Source organism: Larus michahellis, chromosome 2 (assembly GCF_964199755.1).
Source record: "Larus michahellis chromosome 2, bLarMic1.1, whole genome shotgun sequence".
In the NCBI taxonomy this organism is placed as follows: Eukaryota; Metazoa; Chordata; class Aves; order Charadriiformes; family Laridae; genus Larus; species Larus michahellis.
In genome coordinates this window covers 43,346,439-43,369,862 of record NC_133897.1, presented here as the reverse complement: position 1 = coordinate 43,369,862, position 23,424 = coordinate 43,346,439, and the positions used below count along the sequence as shown (strand labels likewise).

Sequence of the window (23,424 nt, the reverse complement as noted above, 5' to 3'; positions counted from 1 at the left end):
AGTGCCTCACCACCCTCACAGTAAAGAATTTCTTCATAATATCCAATCTAAATCTAGCCTCTTCCAGTTTAAAACCGCTACCCCTCATCCTATTACTACACTCCCTGATAAAGAGTCCCTCCCCATCTTTCCCATAGGCCCCCTTTAGGTACTGGAAAGCTGCTATAAGGTCTCCCCAGAGAAAATTACAACTAGTAAATTACAACTGGTATCATATGTAATGCGCAAAGCTTTGAAATCTTATGTTGTTCAGTTAGTTTAAGGAATTAGGGATTCTAAGAAGTGTTTCTGGTTTTTGCTACCATATTTTTAATAGGTATACAAAGAACAGGTTCTAGAACCTATGTTGAACGGGACTGAAAAAACTCCAGCATTGATTTCTGACTATAAGGAATACCACACTGATACGACTGTGAAATTTGTTGTGAAGATGACAGAAGAAAAACTTGCACAGGCAGAAGCTGCTGGATTGCACAAAGTCTTTAAGCTTCAAACAAGTCTTACTTGTAATTCTATGGTAACTTTTTCATGTTTGACTATCAGAATCCTTACTGTTGCGTGTTGTAAATTCAAATGTTTTTGGAATGTACTTTTGTACTTGGCATTGAACAGTGTATTGTGTATTTGGAATTGTTTGAATAGTAGAAAATTGTAGTGATGACAAATATTAAGTCAATATGGATCAGCAAATCCATTTTAGGCCTGATGAATCTTTCAAACCAAACCAGACAGGCTCGGGGTGGTTAGTTTCCTGTAACAGAAAATTTCCTCTGCAGCTAACCAAAAGTGGTTAAGTTAAAGTAGATCACACAAATAACTATCTGCCATAGTATAATTCATTTCGAGTTTTAAACTTGAGACAAGTTACATTTTCAAAATTGCATTTTATGCAGGACTATTACTCCTCTAATAGGAGTTAAATGATCCAATGTTTCCACCAACATAAATCCCATTTTAGGTTGTAATGTGTAGAAAACACTATTCTTAAGATGCTGAAGATGTAATAGAGATGTAAATTACTCATTTGGTGTATCCTGCTTGTAGCAAGATGGGAGTAAGAATGCGAGTAAATATACATGTCTGTCTATTATGAGAGGGACTTGAATTGTAAGTTAATTGCTGCCAGAATATTTCCAAATGACCTGTCTTCAGAGAATGTATTTCTATTATTTTTTATGGTAGATAGTGGTTTCAGATATTATCACAAAGTAAAAATACCACTACTGTTGCTGTTAGTGTATAAATCAAAAGCTATGTGAAAATAGGTTAAAAACAAATTAAAGACCATAGAATTGGAAGAGGAAAATGGCCTTGTTTAACCTGTTTTGTAGATTGTGCTTGAAAAGCGAATCTACCAAATCAAGGTGATAGTATTTCTCGCATATTTAAACAACTATATGAACTACTGTGAGAATCTGTCTTCAAATGAATGTTTAACAGATCACAAAATGGTTTGGAGCTTATTCCTGCATTTTCTGCCTACTGAAATAAATAGTAAGGGCTGTTTTCTGTGTATGTGTAAGACTTAATCTGCCCTACTGTAAGCATCCTAAAAAGTTATGCGAGCTAGTCATTGTTCAGCCAGCTCCCAAATAGGTATTTTAGATAGATGAATTGCCCTCTGGAGGGGCTTATTTCATTCAGCTGACTATAGAGGGCGCCTAGGGTGAGTAGTTCACCTATAAATGTCTAAACTGGAGATGTCAGAAGTCAGGCAGGATTGATTCCATCTGTGATGTAAAAATGATTTCTTACTTTGTTTGTGCTTGAACTTGAAGGATGGCAGTTTTCACAGCTGAAAAGTGACAGATTTCACAGCTGAACTGAAAGGTTATTAAAGATGCTTTTCAACTGTTCTGTTAAATAGTTGTGAACCATTAGGTGCTACTGAACTTGTGCTTTAATATTTAGGTAAAATTAGCCATTCAACTGAATTCATGCATATTTTTTATATAGCTGTCTTCCTGTTTTAACATCTTAACATAAATCTCATATTAAATGTACTTGTGAACAAAAATAAAATCTGCCCAGCTATGTGCTGTGTTGTTCCATAGCAGGTTTGAGTTCACAGTCTTCAAAGTAGCACTTGTTGTATGGTGCCTGTGTGTGTGCAATAGAAATAAACTCATACACAAAGTTTAGATTGAGTTATGCAATCTCTCTCAAGCAGTATATTATGTATTTTATAGGTGCTATTTGATCATATGGGATGTTTAAAGAAGTATGAAACTGTGCAAGACATCTTGAAGGAGTTCTTCGATTTGCGATTACATTATTATAGTTTACGCAAGGAATGGCTCGTGGGAATGTTGGGTGCAGAATCTACCAAGCTTAACAATCAAGCTCGTTTCATTCTAGAGAAGATACAAGGAAAAATTACCATAGGTGAGTAAATGTAAGTTAGAATTGGTAACAGTGGGGGAAAATCTGGAAATGATTTAAATATAGTAGAGTGTGCTTGCATATAAGACATTTATTTTAATGACACTGATTTTTTTTTTCTCTCTTTCTTTTAATTTTTTTTTTCCCCTGGTTGTGTGTGTATCTTGTAGAGAACAGATCAAAAAGAGATTTGATTCAGATGTTGGTCCAGAGAGGTTATGAATCTGATCCAGTAAAAGCCTGGAAAGAAGCACAGGAAAAGGTAATAATCTGAAATCTGTGGATATGTTTGTTTCTGTTAATGTTATAAATGATATCAATTTATTTAGATGCTTGTTTTCTAGTAGTCTAACTTAATTTATAACACACAAAACATTTTAAAAAGATTATTCATTACTCCTTATTGGCTTCCATTTTTAAAAGTACATTAAGCTTGTACAAAAATATTGTCACATAGTATTGGTATCGTATACAGATAATTCTAGGAAGAAAACTAGATAATTCAAGTCTGAAAATGAGAATGCAGAGGATTTAATTTCTTAATGCACCCAAATCAAAACTGGCAATTTGATTTCTGAGTGGCTGATACATAAAATGCTGCATCACTTACCCCACACGTATAACTGATTTTCCCCTTATTATTTATTTGTCGTATAACTGCAAAATTATTTATATATAAATTATTCATCAGTTTTCTGTAATGAAACATGAATACTATAAAGCTATGACTTCTGAATTTACTTTAGTAAATATGACCTTGATCTACATTTATTTCTGCTTTTTTAAAACCCAAGACGTTTTTTATTGTTCCAAAAGAGATATATGACAAGTTTAATTTCATGCTTTACTATGGGAAGATGAAACTACTTTGAAAAGCAACTTCAAATTTCTGTCAGCTGCCCCTTTTCTGTGCCACTGCCTTCGTTAGTTGTTTTCATTTCTCATTTGATTTGCTTCGGGGTTTTCTTGCTACTGTATTTTAACTCCATGTGGTATGTTGTATTTTGGAACAAAACTATTACTGTGAGAAATTTTGATCCACTTCCGAACCACAGTTTGTACATTCAGAGCTTTGATAGTAGTTTTTATCTAAGACTGTGCTCATTTTTAAAGAAACATGTACATGAATATCTGAATGGCAAAGGTCTCAACCCTGTGAGACAGCGAGGACAGAACCAATATATGTAGCCAATAGCATACAAGGCATACGGCTAGCATCAGGTTCAGACTTATTTTCTTAAATCAAATGATTAAATAATCCAACTATAGAAGGTCACAGGAAGATGGCCTTTTGGAAAGGTCCAGAAAAATGTTAAGGTTATTGAATCTGTGAGGGCACACCTTACTACTCTGTGACGATGCTTTGGAGCAGTGTTACAGTTCATGAATAGAGCTAAGATTATTAATATTTGTGAATATTTTCCTTCAGGCAGCAGAAGAGGAGGACCCACAGAACCCAAATGATGATGCTTCCTCTGCTTCTGGCTCAACTTCTGGTCCTGACTTCAACTATATCTTAAACATGTCCCTGTGGTCGCTCACAAAAGAGAAAGTAGAAGAATTAATTAAGCAGAGAGATTCAAAGGTTGGTACACCATGGAAGGCTTGTTCTGAAATGATACAGTAATCACTGATGTGCCTAACTGTGAATACTGTCAGTTTCAATAGTATTTACTTTAGTTGTACCTTAGTAACTGACATTCTACATACTACTTTCATGTTTTAGGAGAGAGAACTCAATGACCTTAAAAGGAAATCTCCTTCAGATCTCTGGAAAGAAGATTTAGCGGCCTTTGTTGAAGAGCTTGAAGTATGTTTTATTTTACACATCTTTCTAAAAATATTAAATTTAAATAAATTTGATTAAAAGAATTAATTAAAAGTATTAAAAATCAAGCAAAAAAATAATTAAAATGATCGCATTTTGGATTAAAAGCATATAGATCTCCAAATATAGTGATAAGTGGGAAATCAGTATTGGGTATTTGTGTTCCTTGTTGTGTTCCTCAGGGATTGTCTCTTGCACCTGTATAATTTAATGGTTTTTTTTCAAGTCAGTGATCGTAAAAGAAGAATTACCAGGAGAAAATTTGGTTTCAGGTGATACAAAAAAACTGGGAGCAGTAACTCGTAATGGTAATAACTATAGTAGTTCTACATGATCTAATTGGTTGTGAGGCAATAAGTATTGTCAAATGTAAAGCTCTACATGTAGGAACGAAGTGTGTAGACCATAATAAGTACTATACGAGGGGCTCTTACTTTGCCTCATCAGTAACTCTGGGAAATGGTGAAGTCTTATTGGTGGATAACTTGCTGAGCCGCAGCTTTCAATGTGGCCTGAAAAGGGCTGATGTAATCTTTTGAAGTGACACAGGATAATACAAATAAAATGTTTGTTTTGTTTCTCTGTGTGTTTGTGGTACAGCTGCAATTGGAAGTGTTCTGTTTGGATGTCCGTATTTCAGCTCATATTGTGAAAAAATAGCTGGTTAAAGGACTGGAAAATGTGCCTTAAAAATGACTAGAAACTAGCTGCTTAAATTAAATGCTGAAATACTGAAAAGTTACGTCAGTACCCAATCACGTCCATGGGAAACAGAAACTTGATAAAAGAAAGATTTTCAGTCTAGCAGTGTCCAAAAGTTCATATTTATTTAATCTTGAATAAAAGTGTAGTTTTTAACTGTACAGGGTAATGAAGAATTTACCAAGATAAAGTGGTTGATTTTCCTTTACTGGAAAGCGTGTTACAATTCAAGTGAGAATTAAGGGAAGTCTTACGCTTCATGTGAAAAGGAGGTGAATCTTAAATAATCACCTTGTCCACTTTGGCCTCATTTAAAAATAATGTGTTCCCCTCCTTGTTTGTTAGAAAGTAGAAGCACAGGAAAGAGAAGATGTTTTGGCTGGCATGGTTGGCAAACCAATAAAAGGCAAAGTTGGTAAACCCAAGATGAAGAAGCTTCAGTTGGAAGAGACCATGCCGTCACCATTTGGCAGAAGAATAGTTCCACAGATTACATCTGCCATGAAAGCTGATGCCAGTAGAAAACTGCTGAAAAAGAAAAAGGTAAATCAAACTATTGCTATAGTTAGATTATTTATTATTTAACTGCTATACTTCGCTACTCTAGTAGCATAAATCCAAACAGCTAGACCTCATTAATGCTGTATTTATACTGCGTTGCTGACCTAATGCATGAAGAAGTTAGTACTAGATTTCTTTCATATTTGCAAGCCTCTTGTGACTACTTATTTTTCAGGTGCTTTTATTGAGATTTCTTCTTTCCAAGACTGTTCAACAAATGTCAATATGCTAGTCTACTTTCATTTATTATCTTCTACAAAACTGTTCCAGTTCTGTCTTGAAATATAATGATGTAATTTATTTTATTTTGTCCAACTCTTTTATATTTTTAGGGTGAAACTGATTCTCTAGCAATAAAAATGGAATTTGATGAAGAATTTGGTGGTGTGCCAGCTGAGGGTGGCGGGGATGACTCACTGAATACCTCATCCACAGCAACTAAAACCCCTAAACCTAAGAGAGAGAAGAAGGAGCCTGGTAAGATCCTCACACAGTCACAGTTAACCTTAGTTGTGTATACTACTGGGGCATTAAATATGTTTTTAACACACAGTTAGAAGGGAAATATACCACAATAATCACTGTTTCGTCTGGTTTTCTTCCCTAAAGAGATGTGTGGAAACACTTGAAAGTATTCTGCTGAAATTTTGTTTTGTAAACTGCTTTTCTGGGGGTAGCAGATCTTACGTTTTCTACATTCGATTTTTGAGGGTCTAAATCTTTGAATTTGTGAGTAGAAAAATAGGTTCTTTTTACATAACTAGACTAATTCTGTGCCAACTGAAATTTCTAGTTTGCATGCCCTCTGACATTGAAGGACATGGCACTCACTTTCAGTCTGAATAATAGTTTAGATTGTAAAACTTGATTAAATAAATATATTTTCCTATTTACATGCTCATTCATTCTGACTTTTAAAAAGTTATGGATGTTATGGCTTGGCAGACTAACCAATGTCTACGTTAACTTTCCTTTTCCTCTGTTGTTAGGAATTCATTATTACTGTTTGAGAAATACATAGTAATGGGGGGCAGTGACAAAAAAGAAAGCTAAAGACAGAAGAGAAGGTTTAAGTACGAGGGTTTTTTTTTTAAAAAAAGCAATAAAAAGTGGTTACGCAAATACTTCTTCTGAGATAAGATCTGTTTTTAATTATTCAGAGGATTATCCAACCTGAATAGATTAACTGAGTACAGTTATGACCGAGTTGTCTACATGCAGCTCAAATCTATCCTAGCCAGCGTTGAGCCAGAGCCAATTAGCCCAGCTTGACCTGAGCTTGCCCTGCCATTGACTGACCTCATTGTTACCCCCCAATAGGGTATCCTCTGCTTCCCATGTTAACTGGATTTTTCCAATAACTGTTCCTGATCATGTTCCCTGAATAATGGAAAACTGCTTGTTCTTTTCCTGGAAAACTCCATCAACCTTTAAAAAAATTGAAGTTTGACTGCAGAGTAGCTAAAACTTCAAATTAAAGGCTTTTATGTTTTTCAGTCATAAAACAGATTTGTTTGGCAGCAGCAGGTCAGGTTCTGCGTGAAATAATTTCATCACATGAAATTTTTCTTCAGGAAGGAGAAGAAAATTTACAACATTTAGAGGAGAACTTTTAAAGATAAAAATTTATGCTAAATTTATGCATCATAAACAAAAAGATTAAAATACTTTTTACCCTGACTGTAGTAAATGCTTTAACTTGTGGCAGGTACTAGGGTAAGAAGAACACCATCATCTACAAAATCCGGTGCAAAAAAAGTGAAGAAACGAAACCCATGGTCAGATGATGAATCCAAGTCTGAAAGTGATTTAGAAGAGAATGAGCCCGTGATTATTCCAAGAGACTCTCTGCTTAGGAGAGCTGCAGGTACTCAAGCTTTTGTGAATTGTGCATTGTGACTGAAAGTTTCAACTACAAGCCTACATCACCTTCCTTTAGGACTTATCTCCTACGGATAGCTTGCATTACATTTTCTTCACTGTGCAGTTAGGGAAAAAACTCTTAATGTCAAGACCAGGAATATAAGAGTTGATATGAAAGATCTTGTAACTTGGTCCATAAATCTTTTCCCTTATTCTAAACACTAGAATAGAAATTACTCTCAAAAATCTAGTGAATTATACAAGAAATAGACAAGATAAAACCATTACAAACATAAAAAATTACTCTATTGCAATTATACTGTCAAATAAGGCCCAAAAGCCCAAATGGCTAGTAAAAATATATCAAAAAAATTCTGAACATGAAAGGCAAAAATACCAGAGACTGAAAGTTTGGAAAATACGTAAATGTTGATTGTTTAAGAAAAACACACAGATTTTTCTGGAAAATTGTTGATGAATTTTTCAAGCACTTGATTAGGAAGAATTTTCCAATGATAGATTAAAAAAAACTTCAAGATTTTCATTACATAAAATTGCTTATGCAGTGGTGCCTCCGTAATGCCGTTAGCTGAAGGTATCTGAGCAAGCCACAAGTGGTGTTAGATATTTGGTAGCACTTTAAATTATGTCGTTTTATTCTTCTAGGCTCAAACAAATTTCTTTTCCCCCAGTCTTTTACACTCCGAGGCAGGGCTTGTTCAGTGACTTCCCCTTTAATTTATTTATGTATTAACATAAACAACTATCTTGAAACGTGCATATGTGTGATGTTTTTTTGTTGTTTGTTTGTTTTTTTAGCTGAGAGGCCCAAGTATACTTTTGACTTCTCCGAAGAAGAAGATGATGCCGATGATGATGATGATGATGCCAACAATAATAATGATTTGGATGACCTAAAAGTAAAATCCTCTCCAGTTACAAATGACAGAGAGGATGAGTTTGTTCCCTCAGACAGTTTAGAAAAAGATGAATATGACTTCTCCCCAGCCAAATCGAAGCCATCTCCAGAGTAAGTACTGGAACTCAGCAGTATTTTTTTACTAATAATTTTTTTTTTGAATGCAGAAGTCTCTGAGTGAAACTGAGAGACATCAACCTGTTATTACTCCACATGCGCCATGTAAAATAAAATTTATACGTTTCTGGGGAGGAATTAAGTTATCTCAGCCTTGCAGTTGACCTATGAAGAGGTAAACATGACTTACCAAATTATGGTACGCTGTCAGTAATATCTTCTGTTAAACTGCATTTTGGAGGATTCTTAGTTTTCCATCTTGTGCCAGTCTGGTATATGGAACTATTGAAAAAAATTGTAATTCTGCTAATTTTAAATGCCTGAAGTTCATGACTGAATGGTGATTTTAGGGGTTTGACTGCTGCAAGCATACACAAAAGTGCTCTAAATGCTTTGTAGTGATAAAACAGGAATTTACTCTAATATGGATATTATAATGGCTACATGCTTCAGTATATAGTTCATGCAACTCATATAATTTCTTTTTCCTGTTTGGAAGTAGAAAAACGTCTCAAGACAAGAAAAATCAAGATTTTGGGAACATCTTCTCTTTTCCATCTTACTCTCAGAAGACAGATGATGGTGAGCTTGTTTTCACTGATCTATTTAATCTTGTAGCAACGGTTATGGAATATATTTGGTAGTTTGTGGTATACACAAACTTCACATGGTAGTTAAAGAAGAAGGATGTCCAGATTTATAAAGGGGAAGGGGGAAGGAGGTTCTGATCCTTAGAGGAACAAAGCTTGTTTCATAGATAAGAAAGTCACAGTATATCCATAGCCTGACTGTAGTATCAGAAGCACTTCTTTGAGATTAGTTTTGAGTGTAATTCATAGTGATGATTTAAAATAGCAGTGAATGAATCTTATTCTAAACATACTCTGTGATTGTAGATACAACAAAATTGGACAGTGATGAAGAGGATTCTGCTCCTGTTTTCTCATCATCTTTTGCCCCAAAACAAACAGAGAAAATTCCAAGTAAAACAGTAGCTGCTAAAAAGGGTACGTGTAGGATTGTCCTGTAAGCTAATCCATTTATTTAAAACTCATCTCCTCCACCTTTGCATTGTCTCTTCACATCTTCAAAGTGGGAACAGCATTCATTTATTTTGAACTTGGTGAAATTCAGCATACTGTGTGAACTTCTTCCAGCTCCTTAATGATATTATTTCTTTCCGCTAGCTACTTAGTGTCAAAACTTAATACTTCCCATGTATGGAGTTGGTGCTCAGCTTTTGATTAGTTTAACTAATGTGAGGTTTTTACCTTCAGGGAGTAAGCAAAACAAGATAACCTTGGGGTTGAAAATAGTCTTCTATAATGGATCTAACTTATTTACTTTAAAAAGAAGGAGAGCAAGTGCAAAGGAGGGATCCCCAAGAAATATTTATGTCCTAAGTAGATGTCGTGGTTTAACACCAGCCAGCAGCTTGCTCACTGTCCCCCAGTGGGACAGGGGAAAGAATCAGGAGTAGAAGTGAGAAAACTCATGGTTTGAGATAAAGACAGTTTAATAGGTAAAGCAAAAGCTGCGTACGTAAGCAAAGCAAAACAAGGAATTCATTCACTACTTCCCGTTGGTAGGCCATCTCCAGGAAAGCAGGGCTCCATCATGTGTAACAGTTACTTGGGAAGAAAAACTGCGTAAGTCTAGGTGTCCCCCTTCCTTCTTCTTCCCCCATCTTTATATTGCTGAACTTCAGAGGTAGAAATTCTTTCAATTATTAGTCAGGCTTTTAAAACTGTCATCTTGCAGGATCTTATATTGAGTAATTAAGGGCAGTTCCAAGAGGAACGTGTTTATTTGGATTTGTTTCTGTGGTTGTGCTTGGGTATTTGTAGGAATAAGGTTTGTTTGCCTTGGGGAATATTGGTTTATCGGTTGTTAGTACTACTTTTAAGAGAAAGACTTGCACTTGTTTCTAAATATGTGTTAAAGATTATGCTAGACTCTTGCTGTAATTAATGGTGAAAATAATGTTTTTTCTTACTAAGAGTAGTTTAAATAAGTTATAAAATACAGTTCTCGGCACATGATAGGCTGGGGATTTTGTTCCTTTCAGATCTTTGCCTTTCTTCCTCTATGTCTTTCAGATAATTTCCTTTTTTTCTTGCTGCTCAATCTTCTGTCCTCCAAAAGCTTTTTTTTCACCCTGTGATACTGTGGCCTTTGTTTCTTAAAACTTCTTTTGACTAACTTGCAGCTGAACTTAATGTATTAATTCTTCCCCAAAAAGATATCTCAAGGAAATCTGCAAGAAAGCAGCCAGTTACAATAGTTAACTTGCTCTCTTAAAAATGAGAAAGAAATATCTTGTGTTATATATTAGGTACCAGTGAATTACAGCATCTTTTCATCCTCTCCCCTGTTGCTTTCCTATTTCTAATCTCTTTCTTGCTGCATTGTGTCTAATTTAATTTGTAAACTGTTTGAATCGGCGAATATCTGAATGCTTCTCAAACACTTTCAGCTAGTAAAGTTCCATAATACAATATATGAAGATTGTTTACAGAAATAGCTGATCGCTAATAGAATAGTCTGTTATGTTAAACTCCTGTACTGCAGTAAGTACAAGAGAGATCTGTGTATGCAGTAGCTGAGCATGGATACAATTTAACATTCAATCTCTTTCTCCCTCTGTTTTTTGAAGGCTTGTATGTGATGAGTGATCATTAACCTAACTTGAAACCTTAAAATACAGCTGTTTCTGAGTTTCTAATTAACCTTTACACTCACAAAATAGGTGTAAACAGGCTCTCTTTCAAGCTAAAGTTAAATTTTTGTCTTCAGGGTAGCTTTAGGGACACAGTCTCCCTCTTAGTGCATGACAAGCAAGCATGACAACTTGCTTTCACCAGTTTTCATCTCTTCTCCTTTGCCCAGATTAGACATGACCACAGTTTCATGATCACAGTTTGACAGTGCAGTGATAGCCAGGCATGCTTAGTCCATTGGTCATCTGGTATCCTTGTAGTAGTCTTTGATTCTAAGTCCATCTTCATGCCCTGTATCAGCAACCCCTTCAAAACCCATTTTCTGGTATTGTAATATTCCATCCGCTCACCCTCACGCTGGCAATGCCTATTGTGTGGCTGAAACAATTGTTCCAGAGTTTGATTTTCTATGACTTCAGAGCTTGGATTTGTAAGAATAGAAAGCTGAAACTGAAGAACCATTTGTTGTGCCTTGCTATCTATACAGCCACATTCCCCTCTCAATGAGAAGAAATAAAGGAATAGGTATGAGTTCAGCTTCTTTTCAGACTTCAGTCAACTTGACATTAAATCTCTTGACTTCTGCTGTTCACTACAGAGGATCAAGAGACTACTGAGCTTGCTTTCCATGCACTATTTGAGAGGTCTGTGGTTCTAGCGCTTTATAGTAAGCCTAAGGGAAATCTGAAAAGCAGTCTAACTCTGGATTATGAGCAGCTGCTCACCTTGACCAGCCCAGCTGTTGAGATTCTAGCAGTGAGGTGTACCCTTCACATCAGCTGTAGGACTGATGCATTTCCTAGATTTTCTACCAAAAACTTGGGCTTCTTGAGAAACTGTTTACAGTGACCCTACTACAGAATTTCCATTTCATGTCATGATACCTACCGGAAGCTTGGCTGAGGTGATGGTGGTCTAATTGCTGTCAGGTCCTTACCACCTGTGCAGGCACTAGGTGTATATAATCTAACCTAATCTAACCTTCAGAATCCCACTAGAATTAGTACAGAGGGAGATGCATGTTCTGGAAGCCACGGACAGTTACTTTAGCCATCAGATAACAATTAAGAGGTGTGCTGCCCTTTGGACTTGGTGTTTGGCAGGTAGGCTTCACAGGAGTTGACCAGTGATGACAGGCTCTGCTTCAAGGGAAGGACAAGTCTAGTGTTTATGGCAGTGTGTCATACTTCTTTTTCATTCCCCAGTTCCTTGGTTGTCAGTGAGAAGTCTGCCCCTTTTCTAGCACCAGTTAACAAACTTGAGGACTCAGGGCCAGCTGAAGATAGTTACAGCTATCTGGGTAGTAGTTGCCAATGGAGCATACTTGGCTTCTGTCTGGTACCCAAATTTCACATTAACAACATGAGGAACTGTGCAAGGCACAATTACCTGTCCTAAACGTACACAATCCGGTAGGAGGACATCTAAACCTCAGCTCCTGATGTTGAATGTCACCTAGATCTAAAATGGATCCCTTCTACTAAGATTGGTTACAATTTCTGCTTGTCATCTTCAAGTTGATGAAACTTCTGAATCTTTCCTTTCCGTGCCTGTCCTTTCCCTGTCTATGTTTCTTATGCTGGTAAAGCTTTTTCCTGTATAAAGGACTTAATTGCCTTATGGAACCTAAAATCATGTACCTTCAGATAACACTGCGCCCTCCTTTACTGATAACTACCTGCTTACTTTTGGGGATGCTTCTAGAAAGTATTCCTTCTGCTTTCAGTCGCTGTGTACTTTTTCCAGGCTTACTGGTAGGTCTTTGGGGCTTACTTTTAGTTTTACTTTACACTAATACAGCTGTTTTTTCCCAGTTGAGATACCTAGAGAGACCTATTTCAAGTTGCTTTCACATATGGTTCCTGACTTCATCTTAAGCATTGTTGCTTCCCTCCCCAGGTCTTATCTGAAATGATGCCATAGCCAACACCATTTTTTTTGCCATCCGTGGTGCCAAAGGCAGCTTTATTTTTTGTATTGTCAGGACTCAATACTTGGACTACCCATAGGTAGTAGTTTAAAGCATCATAGCCAAAAAGTTTGTGGAGACACTCTGTTGTCTGATCGCATTCCCCTAGTGATGCCATAAATGAAAGCTTGAGTTCTCACAAACGTCCACATTCCTGATACCTGGAGTGTTTTTTACGTGTCTCATCATCTTTGAGGTATTCATGGCTGACAGCATGTAGGTCAGTAGGGTATCTGAGGATTCTGCAAAAGATTTGACTCATCTGTAAGCATATAGAACACGTTATCTGATGATCTTAAGGGTCTTTTCCAACCTAAATGAGTCTACGATGCTATCCCTTGTCACCCATTGTGTGAACATAGCAATGACTGTCTTAAAGATGGCAAGACTAGCTGTGTAGCAGTAATTGGAATTCTGTAAAAAATCCACAGATGTGTCCCCTTCCTGTCCTTCTGAAGGGAGGTTCCTTTTCACTGAGATTGACAGAAAACAGCGTCACAGGGTCAGATGCCCTGTCTCTCAAACTCCTGCAGTAATCATGGGGAAGGTTGCCTGCAGTTGTACCACTGTGAAGGCAAAAATGTCACAAGCAGCGAGCTGTATCTGTAAACACCCTAATGTATCCGAACGCGTTTAAAGTATCCAACCTGGAGAACTTCTGTTGCTGCTTTAATTACTGGTAACCTGTTTTATGCTCTCAAAAAGATGAAAAAATATTTACTCAAAACCCCTGGAACTGACTGAATGCACTAATACATCTCAAAGTATGACAAAGGAAACCTCCTGTTTATTCCCTGCAGTTTTAGCATAAAAGCCGAAGTATGTTTTGCCCAAGTGCTGAAACAGCTCATCTTTTTTTAATATCTGCCATTTATGCTCTAATCGGTGCATCTAATAAAATGTAATACTTCTAACCAATCTGTGAAGTTAACATATTTAGTATCTCTAACTTCTAACAGCAAAACTTGATGCGCCCCCTAAACCTAAAAGAGCTCCCAAGGCCAAGAAGGTGGAAACTGTGAACTCTGACTCAGACTCAGAATTCGGCATTCCAAAGAAGACTGCGGCGCCCAAAGGTAAGAGTTTTGCTGCTCGACGCTCACAACTGTGTTCTCTGTGACACAGGTTCACAATCATTTTTATGAGGAAGCAGAACTAGCGTCTCGAAAATTAGAACCACATTGATTTCTTTGTAAATTAATCATTAGTAGATTACTCAGCCACGAGCCTTTTCTGTGAGGAATGTATTTAATAGTTCCCTGGCCCTTTTTTTGTTCATCAGTTGTACTGAATACTGCTTACTCTTTGATCTCAGCTTTTTGCGAGACAGTATAATTTGGTAGTAATTCTAGTAAGTAGCCATTTCTGGCTTTTTAAAACAGTTCTGTGGTATCTCAGTTAATAGTTGAGGAAGGTGAATTAATGCTATGTAATCAGTACAGAAGGTGACTGAGGACTTGTAGAACTTCAGAAGTCTGGAAGTCATTGATCTAATGAAGCTTGTCCCTGTCCTGAACCAACAGCTTGACTTGCTAGGGTGAACGGTAACTTTGGAAGAAGTATAAAAGATTTAAAACTGAGAAAATGAAATATATTGTATTCTACCGCCGTTTGTGAAGAAGCTTGACTTGTAAATTAAATTTAAACTTTACCATGTAGACATGCTAAAGTAATTTCACTGGGTTTTTTTCAGTTTTCTGAACTATGGAGTTTTATTTAAAAAAAAAAAAAAAATAAAAGAAAACAAAGTTAAATCATATTCTCTCATTTAGGAAAAGGTAGAGGGGCAAAGAAAAGGAAAGCATCCAGTTCAGAAAATGAAGGTGAATACAACCCTGGGAAGAAAACTCCTAAATCGACACCAAGCAAGGTCAGTTCCATCTCTGCTCTTTTCTCCTTGTAAAAAGAACCTAAGGGATTACTTTACATAAAAGGTACATGTTCGTATTGTAGGTTGCCATTATGATAATGGAGGTTTAGGCGTGTTTAGAAATTAAGAGTTCAAAAACGTTTCCTTCAATTCTGCATATTAAAAGGGAAAACATACGCAGCATCACAACTGATTTCTCTTTTCTTTTCTAAAGAAATCCAAGAAGGCCGCTTTTGACCAGGATTCTGATGTGGAAATCTTTCAGTCAGGCTTTGCCTCCGAAACTGCCCCAAAGCCACGGACGGGCCGGGCTAGAAAAGAAGTTAAATATTTTGCAGAGTCTGATGAAGATGATGATTTTGATATGTTTAATTAAGTGCCCAAAGAGCACACAAATGTTTTCCAACAACTATCTTGTGTTGTCCTTTTGTCCCTTCTGTCGCAAACTTTTGTACATTTGACTTATTTTATGTGATAATGTAATTGATGGTTTTTATTATTGTGTGTAGGCATTTTAACATTTTGTTCTTACACCTACAGTTTTATGCTCTTTTTTACTCATTGAAATGTCATGTATTTGTCTGACTGGCTTGTAGAGATGTTCTAGACAGCTGTGCTAAAGCACATTTTAATTGTCATGGTTGCAAACAGCAAACCTGCTTTTTGAAATGAAGTTTAAACATTAAAAAAAATGGAAAACTACCGTGTGTGTTTGTGTGTGTGTGTAAAATTTGGGCTAGAGGGACTACTTCTACACAGTTGGGTTTTTTTTTTTAAAATAAATATATTTTATTCTTTGCCAGGAGACTCCATGGAAAAAGGTAAACAGTATATGAACATAGAAAGCATTGTTAAACAATCTCAATGTACAAACAGAGCCAGTGAAAGTACATCACAGACTTGCTAGAATATATAAAAAAAAAAATCCACTAGTGCTTTAAATGAAACCTAAGAAACTGACACTTTAAATCTGTTAACCATTCTACCACAGTTTTCACTCTGCTTCATGGTGATTTAACAAGGCCAAGAAGGCAGATTCTCTCCTTGTGTTTCTGGAAGTCCTAGCTGTACTTCCCTAGCACCTGGAAGGCCGGATAACCCAGCTAATTCCTGGCAGTTGGTTCTTAGGGAAATACCCTAGACTCGCCGATTCAAAAGCTGCGAATGATTCTGCTGGTTATCGTCCCATGAAGTTTCCCTAATGGCTTGAGAACAAGTAAACAAAAACATGGTAACACTGAAAAGTGTCTCTGCCTTGGAGGCTATCGTTACTGCAGAAGTGTCGGAGTTAGTTAGTCGTGGAGCTAGGTCACCAGCCAGGTAAGAAACCGCTTCTTTAAATTTTAAAGTGACATTAACAGTGGAACAAATGACATCTGAGTAACTGATCTGGCAGTTAATGCTGATACTGATGTCTTTTCTGCTAGTGCAGTGAATTTTTTTTGTATACTTTTTACAAGGAAGGAGATGCAAATTGAGGGCATCAAAGACAAGTTTTCATATTAAACTAAATCAGACGGTCCTTTCAGCTTCCTTTTCTGGATGTGTACAGTAGTCCATTTCATACGGTTGGTGTCTTGATCGATTTAGGTATGGGAGACAAAGGGAAAGCACCAAACATCCAGTATAGAAAGTACAGCCATACATTTGTATGTACAAAGTCATCAGAAATGCAACCAGACTTTAAAGTTTGAGATCTGTCTTGTCACCATGCAATCTTGAATGTTTCAGAGGAGAAAACAGAAGCTTAACTATTTTTTGCATGAAATGGCTGATTTAGAGTTTCAAAAGTTTGCATTTTCTAGGTTTAAGAGTTTAAACAGCAAGGAGTATATATCGATACATATGAAAAATTTCTTGGTCCTTGTTGAGTTTTTATCTATATATATATACATATATAGATATATATTAAGTCCAGAAACTAAGCAGCAGTAAAAATGTTTGTCTTGCTTTTCATCCCTGTACGTAAGGTATTAGGAATGTCTGAAGTAGCTGGAAAATGTCTTATTGCACCATAGGGGATTGACTGACACTGCTGTTCTCCACTGAACTAGGTGAGATACTGGGACTGTGTTCTGCAGTATTTCCGTTTGAGGTTGGTGTCAGTGGTTCATGTCCTTCAGAGTTCTCCAACATTTCCTGAATAAGAGGTGGCATGGATCCAGGGATTTCCATCTTCAATGTAATGACACGTTCTGCACCTTTAAAAGGAAAACAAAAAGTCCGTTCCATTAGCATGATTCGGTTTTGTTAGCATCATTAGTAGTAATTTCAGGTTTAATTGGATTCGGTGTCTCCTAGACTTCTTGTATACAAAATTACGTAAGTGAACGACTTAATTCATTACAAGAAAAAGGAGTTAGGTAAGGACTCCTTTAACAAATTAATTTAAAATTATGACATAGCAACTGATACTACAATACAGGTAAATTGGATGTACTGCTGCTTTTCACAGAAGGAGCCAAAATGGCATTAAATGATACTGAAAAAAATAAATTCAACCATGATCACGTGGATGTCTTTATAAATTGGACTATACTTGACAGTTTTTAATCTGTACTGGATCTGCAAAGACTGCAGAATGACAAAAATTCTGGCTGACGTGTTAAATAAGTGAGACGAATCCTGTAAGAGACCTGCAGCGATGTACGTCGGGCCTTTTCTTTCCCATATAGAAAACTGTGAAATAAGAATCAGAACTTAACAAACCGTTGTTTTATAAGAGAACAAATTCAGGCAAAAGGATGCTTTTTTGTGAAGCTGTCTTCTGTAGTTTTCAGGCATCTTCTCTTGCCCTAATTAACGACAAAAGTACACAGAAATGCTAATAGTGTTTACATCTGACTTAACTGAAGCTAACTCTTCAGTGGGTTGCCTTGTCAAGCATTAACAACGGGTATTCTTCTACAGAGGTGGCTTTGCAGGCTACAGCGTGTGCAGGAGTAAACAAAATGACTACGTAAAGCCTGACTGCTCGGGCTGTGAGCCAACAACTCATACTCGTTTAGGGAAAAAAAAGACACTAAACCACCCGACAGTGCCCGACGCTCCTGAGATGTGTTAAGGCAGATGCCTCACAGGTCACTCATGACTCGCACACGACATCAGCTTGGTGCTCAGTACGCAGCGGTACAGCATTTAAAAAAGGGCCAAGACCCTGCTTACGAACTGCTTAGGCATTAATAAATTACTACAAAGATAGGAATCCTTAAATGGTGGCTGGCCAAAACTTCGCCGTGAGAAGAAAGGCTGTTAAGTGGGAAAAGCCTGATCTGTAAACCAGGAAGGTTCAGCTGCGGGGGGTTGCTTTACACCGCTGCTGCTTATAGCGACAGGCAAGCAATGGTCAGAAAGCCCCACTGGTGAGCAGTAACACTGACACAGCTTCAGTAAGTACAACCGGCCCCTGTAAACAAGTGACAGAGCTGAACGTTCAGCTACCGCCTGGTGAGGACCATAAAGAGACAGGAGTATTTTGGAATTCCACCTCAAATAAAGTGCAGAGATACGGTAAAGACTGTTCCGCGCTGAGGCGTGAATATGCTTTACATATTTTGCTGCTGATGAGAAAAAGCATTTTCTTATCAGGACAACATCAGACAATTGATAGCCACAAACCTCTGAGTTCAACTATCCGGCCTAACACGTTGCATAGGATTCCTGATCATCTTAAAATCTGAATCTAATGGAATAGAATCAGAGAATCAGAGAATGGTTCGGGTTGGAAGGGACCTTAAAAGATCATCCAGTTCCCACCCCCTGCCATGGGCAGGGACACCTCCCACTAGACCAGGCTGCTCAAAGCCCCATCCAGCCTGGCCTTGAACACCTCCAGGGATGGGGCATCCACAGCTTCCCTGGGCAGCCTGTTCCAGTGCCTCATCACCCTCACAGGAAAGAATTTCTTCCTAATATCTAATCTAAATTTCCCCTTTTTCAGTTTAAAACTGTTACCCCTCACCCTACCACTACACTCCCTGGTAAAGAGTCCCTCCCCATCTTTCCTGTGTTTTTTAAATATGAAGGAAAATAAGAAGAGCCAACAAAATTAAAGAGAAAATAGTCTGGTTAGTGAAGAACCATTCCAGAGGAAAGAACCTTGGGATGTATTCTGCTTGTCCGTGCTGCTGCGATGTCCACACTGGAGAGAGCACGCTGTCTGTCGCAGTGATAGCCCCAGAGGGGAAGGGAGCGCTTATGTTCATGCCTTAACTGAGGAGCTTCAAAAATCATCTACAAAGGCAATGACCAACTTTCCAAGTGAATGCTGATTAAAGTCTCTTAAAGAACTGTTAGGAACAAAGGGGCAAGCTCTGGCCTCGGGGAGAAGTTACTGCAGAATTGTGCTGCGAGCTCCTCTGAAACCCACCCGTAGTCAGAGCACTGCTGATGATGAACTCACTTTGGCCATGTTAAGTATCTGCTTTCTGCCATTACGGAGTGGGTCAGTTGCGCTACCAGGTGTTTGTGTGGTTACCGCAGAGCAGAGCCACAGTCATTTTTCAGGTCTTGCAAACTTCCAATTTAATACTGGGATAAGAAAAGTCAGAAGAAAGGCTCTTGCTGCAGTCCCACGAATGCTTTCTGCTTTTGTCACAATACTTCTAATGCCACAGAAGACCGTAGCTGCGTAAGGAACCCCAGTGTGAGGAGACAGTCGCAGTCTTTTGGGTTCCTGCTTACTTTGGTAATTGCTTTCAGGGATCAGGTACCATCAAGAGTCACTGTCTTCTCCTGTACATCTTCTCAAATGAAACCCAAGACACACCCACCCCTCCAGGACATCACCAGTCCTTTGGTACGATTTAGTTTTACTGTGAAACATTAATGATATAACTAAAGTTAAGCACTTATGTCAGAATGGAAAGAAGAATCCTTCCTTGTGCGTTGAACAGAAAGAGGCTGAGCCGTGTCCCTGAGGAGCCGGGGGGCTCGGGCAAAGGAGCAGGAAAGTGGAAATAGATCTCCCAGAAGCAAGGACAGCAGAACGAAAGGGCTGCCCTAAATATTTTTATAGCTCACTTCTGATGAAAGTTTATTTTGTAGATTCAGTTGGATGGAGCTCGCTTTACTTGAGGGTAAACTGCAAGCTTTTAGTAACCTGGTAAGCGGTTCCTCTTAAGGATACTTTTGCTTCCAGCCCTGGTGTTTCCCTTCTAAGTTAGTCTGTTGGTACTGATCAGTCCAATTAAATTGCTCACTTCTTTTTATAAACATAGCTGTAGCTTAATCTTTTAACTCAGATATATATCATTTAAGTGTAGCAGTTTAGGACTTAATGTAAAACAAGTGTATTTGAGTGATTTAACTGCTTTTTTTATTCCCTAAAGTCTTCTCAAAAACCACGTAAAATGAAATGAGTACTTTTTTTGAAAGCATAAACCCAGTAGCTACATCAGTGCCTGTACCTACAAGCCCATGTGCTTGCTTAGCAAGTCTGTAGTTGAGTAAGCACAGTAAGAAAGTGGAAATGCACCAACCGCTGTGAAAAATAAGAATTGTGGCACTTCAGACGCGCTGTATTCAGGCTGGTGCGTCTCCCACGCAGCTCCCCAGAAGCGTGGAGGTGAGCATGCCTGCAACAGCCAGGCAGGTCTGAAAGTGGGTCTCGGGGACACAAGAGTACACAAAGGAGAGGGGCACCGTCACCTTCCAAGCCACAGCGCAGGGCAGAACAGGGGTGCAGGGGGGCGGAGCAGGGGTGCCGGGGGGCTGCGAACGAGCTGACACAGCCCTGAGGGTCCGCTGCCACTTTCAGAACTGCTGCCCGGCCTCCCCTCTGGGCTGCGCGTGTTGAGGGACAAAGCACGAAGCGGGGAACCCCTCTGACGAAGCCAAAGCATTCAGCGCTCCCCGTGCTTTACAGAATTTATGTGACGGCGCTTAGACGGCGTGTATTCCACACGATCAATCCCATACAAGGCTACAGAAAATGTTAAACCAAAACTGATCCACCGTGTGAGCGCGGTTAGTTTGGATTAGAGGTGCCGAATCTCCAAAATCCTGCATCAAATCAGTTCTAAATCTTCAGTAGGTCAGACCCCAGTTTAGGGGAATTTTGGACGCACAAGTGTTTTCTGCCGTCTGTAAACACTTTGGTTTTTTGAAAGCCATTAGTGATACAAAGCACATGTTGATCCGCACCCCCTTGTAAAGATTAACAAAGGTTTAATTCAGGGGTTTATCTTGATTTAAAATGACTAACAAGGAGTTCGTGCTAATGATTTGCTAACCTACTTACACCTAAGACGTCACTTGCACTCTAAGTCGCATGAAGAATGTAGCACCACGTATGTCTAAAGCAGAACCAATTTAAACACAGGCATATGAAGAAGGGAAGAGAAAGGTCACAAGGACCTTTCTTAAATATATTAAAAAAATAACAACCCAGGTCTCTAGGCCAGTAACACTGTTAACAGTAACACAGTAACACTGAAACGTAACACTGTCGCTGAATTATTGGGAGACACCGTACCTTTTGCACTGATGCTACGAAGATCTGTGATTTTCATTAAGATCTTTGGGAACATATGAGGCTTGTTGGGTCGTCTCTTTCGGATATAAATCTTCAGTGCTTCAAGCAATGGTTCCTGAAGCTTATCCACTTTCATTGGTTCTTCAAGGTCCTGGCGATCTGTAGGAAAGTATCATAGCACTTGTATGATTTTAAGTAGCTTTTTTTTTTTTTTTTTTGTTACAAACCCCAAATCACAGAAGCTCCTCATTGTTCTTGTTTGGAACTCCATGAATTTCATCTGCCTCTCCACTTACCACCCACACTCTGGACTGAGTATTCCATAGGAAGAGGGTAAACCATGTATTTCTGAAACTTAGATTTATTTTTTTTTCCTTGGTGACTGGAAATGTTTGTTATTTGAGTGGTCCAGAAAGGTTCGCTCTTGTACCTCCCTCCCCAAGGGGAAAACACCTTGCCGCAAGCAGTATTTGGGAATTAATTTTGTGTGCGTCACTGATAAACTACCTAGGTCTACAAAGAGATTACAGCTCTGTAACGGGGGTTTTGTACCAACGCTAAAATAAAGGGAGTTACCAGCAGGTACCAGCAGGTGGCAGTGCTCGCCTGAGCGACAACAAACGTCACCCATCAACCAGGACGGACCGGTCATATGTTAATGACATCGCGGAACCCATCGCTGCTGTTGATGGGTTATGGTTAGAGACACATGAAATGGGAATGATTTTGTACTAAAGGGCCGTTGTCAACAAAGACCGTCTCGCGTTTTTTAAACACTCTCTAGTAGCGTCCGGTTTGTATTTCAACAGAACAGCCCAACTAACCAAGTTGTGTTTCTATTGCTAGTCCAGATGTTGCGAAGGAGGAGAGAGACTAGGCGACCAACATAGAAATTTAAAGAGGAATCTTGGAAATTATCGGAGACTTTGCTTTTTGTATTTTAAAACCATGATTTTACTTGACAACGTCCCTTTCAGGTTGTAATCAGCCCCCCCACCCCAAAACACGTCATCAGTGCCACTATGCTAATTTCAAAGTATAACCTATTTTTTTTCCAAAAGAAAGTTATCACCAATGGCTTCCGTGTGAACCTAACTATCTGCATATGCATGCAATTATATTTATGACTAAAAGCTGCGTAAGGGGCATCTTGCCGTAACAAAGGTCATTCATACGGGTACCCATATACCACTTACAAAAAACCGCAGCAGGATACATCCTGCAGTCCTTTATCAGGCAAATAAGAGTATCGGTTGCTTGACAGAATGATTCAATTAATTTTTAAAAGTTTCAATGATAAACCCAATAACTATCACCCGTAGAAAACATATCTTTAGTGTTAAGTGGTTTATAGAACGTATATAATAATGTTACATATTTCTCTATTTTATATATATGTTTTAGTACAGGAAAGCAAAACAAGTAAAACATAAATGAAGATCTTATCGTGTCTGTCCTCCTCAAGCGCATCCGGGTTCGTGCTGTACGATACCTCCACAGATTAAGCAGATGGCACTCAGGAGACCTGTTTCGGTATCATCCATTTCCAAAGGCAGGAGCTGGTTGGCAAATGTGAACACGAGATCCGTCAGTGGGCCAAATCCGGCGTTGTGCATCTGAGTTCGGTTTAGGGTAAGGCCATCTGAAAAGGTCATGGTGTCCTGTTCTGGTGTGTATCTTGTGCAAATTCTAAGGATCTGTGGAGGGACAAAAAAAAAAAAAAAACCAAAAAAAAGAAATTTTAAGAATTCAATCCATGAGAGGATTGTTGCGTTTTCTTGGTGCAGCAAATGACCCATGGAACTGCCGTACAGCACCACGGCAGTGTCTGAAATGAACAATCTGAAATGAAATTCCCATTTGTTCAGTTCTAGAAGCACAAAAATTCTCTTATACAACACAAACATACTTGATTGACTACGGGTATTTTTTATAACAGAAATTTAAGAACAGAAATTTCCCCCTAGTTATGAAAATAATCAAAACTCCTACGCAATTCTCACCACTCAGGTCACCAT

General features: G+C 38.3%; 2 protein-coding genes across 14 annotated transcripts in view; one reads left to right on the top strand and one right to left on the bottom strand.

Moving 5' to 3' along the window:
* Positions 1-15,634, top strand: part of TOP2B (DNA topoisomerase II beta) — a 67,157-nt gene extending 51,523 nt beyond the window's left edge. For 4 of the 7 annotated variants that reach the window (XM_074575044.1, XM_074575043.1, XM_074575042.1 and 1 more), the window contains 14 exons: positions 317-517; positions 2,190-2,385; positions 2,553-2,644; positions 3,812-3,967; positions 4,109-4,192; positions 5,258-5,455; positions 5,806-5,950; positions 7,182-7,340; positions 8,156-8,366; positions 8,872-8,954; positions 9,269-9,379; positions 14,021-14,137; positions 14,834-14,931; positions 15,146-15,634. In XM_074575044.1, coding sequence (XP_074431145.1) covers positions 317-517; positions 2,190-2,385; positions 2,553-2,644; positions 3,812-3,967; positions 4,109-4,192; positions 5,258-5,455; positions 5,806-5,950; positions 7,182-7,340; positions 8,156-8,366; positions 8,872-8,954; positions 9,269-9,379; positions 14,021-14,137; positions 14,834-14,931; positions 15,146-15,307 — 2,013 coding nt within the window. In that variant the 3' untranslated portion in view covers positions 15,308-15,634. The remainder of the gene's footprint in view (positions 1-316; positions 518-2,189; positions 2,386-2,552; positions 2,645-3,811; positions 3,968-4,108; positions 4,193-5,257; positions 5,456-5,805; positions 5,951-7,181; positions 7,341-8,155; positions 8,367-8,871; positions 8,955-9,268; positions 9,380-14,020; positions 14,138-14,833; positions 14,932-15,145) is intronic. The other 3 variants (XM_074575045.1, XM_074575049.1, XM_074575048.1) reach the window with 3 other exon arrangements.
* Positions 15,635-15,684: 50 nt separating this feature from the next.
* RARB (retinoic acid receptor beta) overlaps positions 15,685-23,424 on the bottom strand; it is a 333,265-nt gene continuing 325,525 nt past the window's right edge. For all 7 annotated transcript variants that reach the window (XM_074575050.1, XM_074575051.1, XM_074575053.1 and 4 more), the window contains 3 exons: positions 22,899-23,103; positions 21,407-21,565; positions 15,685-17,132 (listed from right to left, as the gene is read on the bottom strand). In XM_074575050.1, the coding sequence (XP_074431151.1) occupies positions 16,936-17,132; positions 21,407-21,565; positions 22,899-23,103 (561 nt within the window). In that variant the 3' untranslated portion in view covers positions 15,685-16,935. The remainder of the gene's footprint in view (positions 17,133-21,406; positions 21,566-22,898; positions 23,104-23,424) is intronic.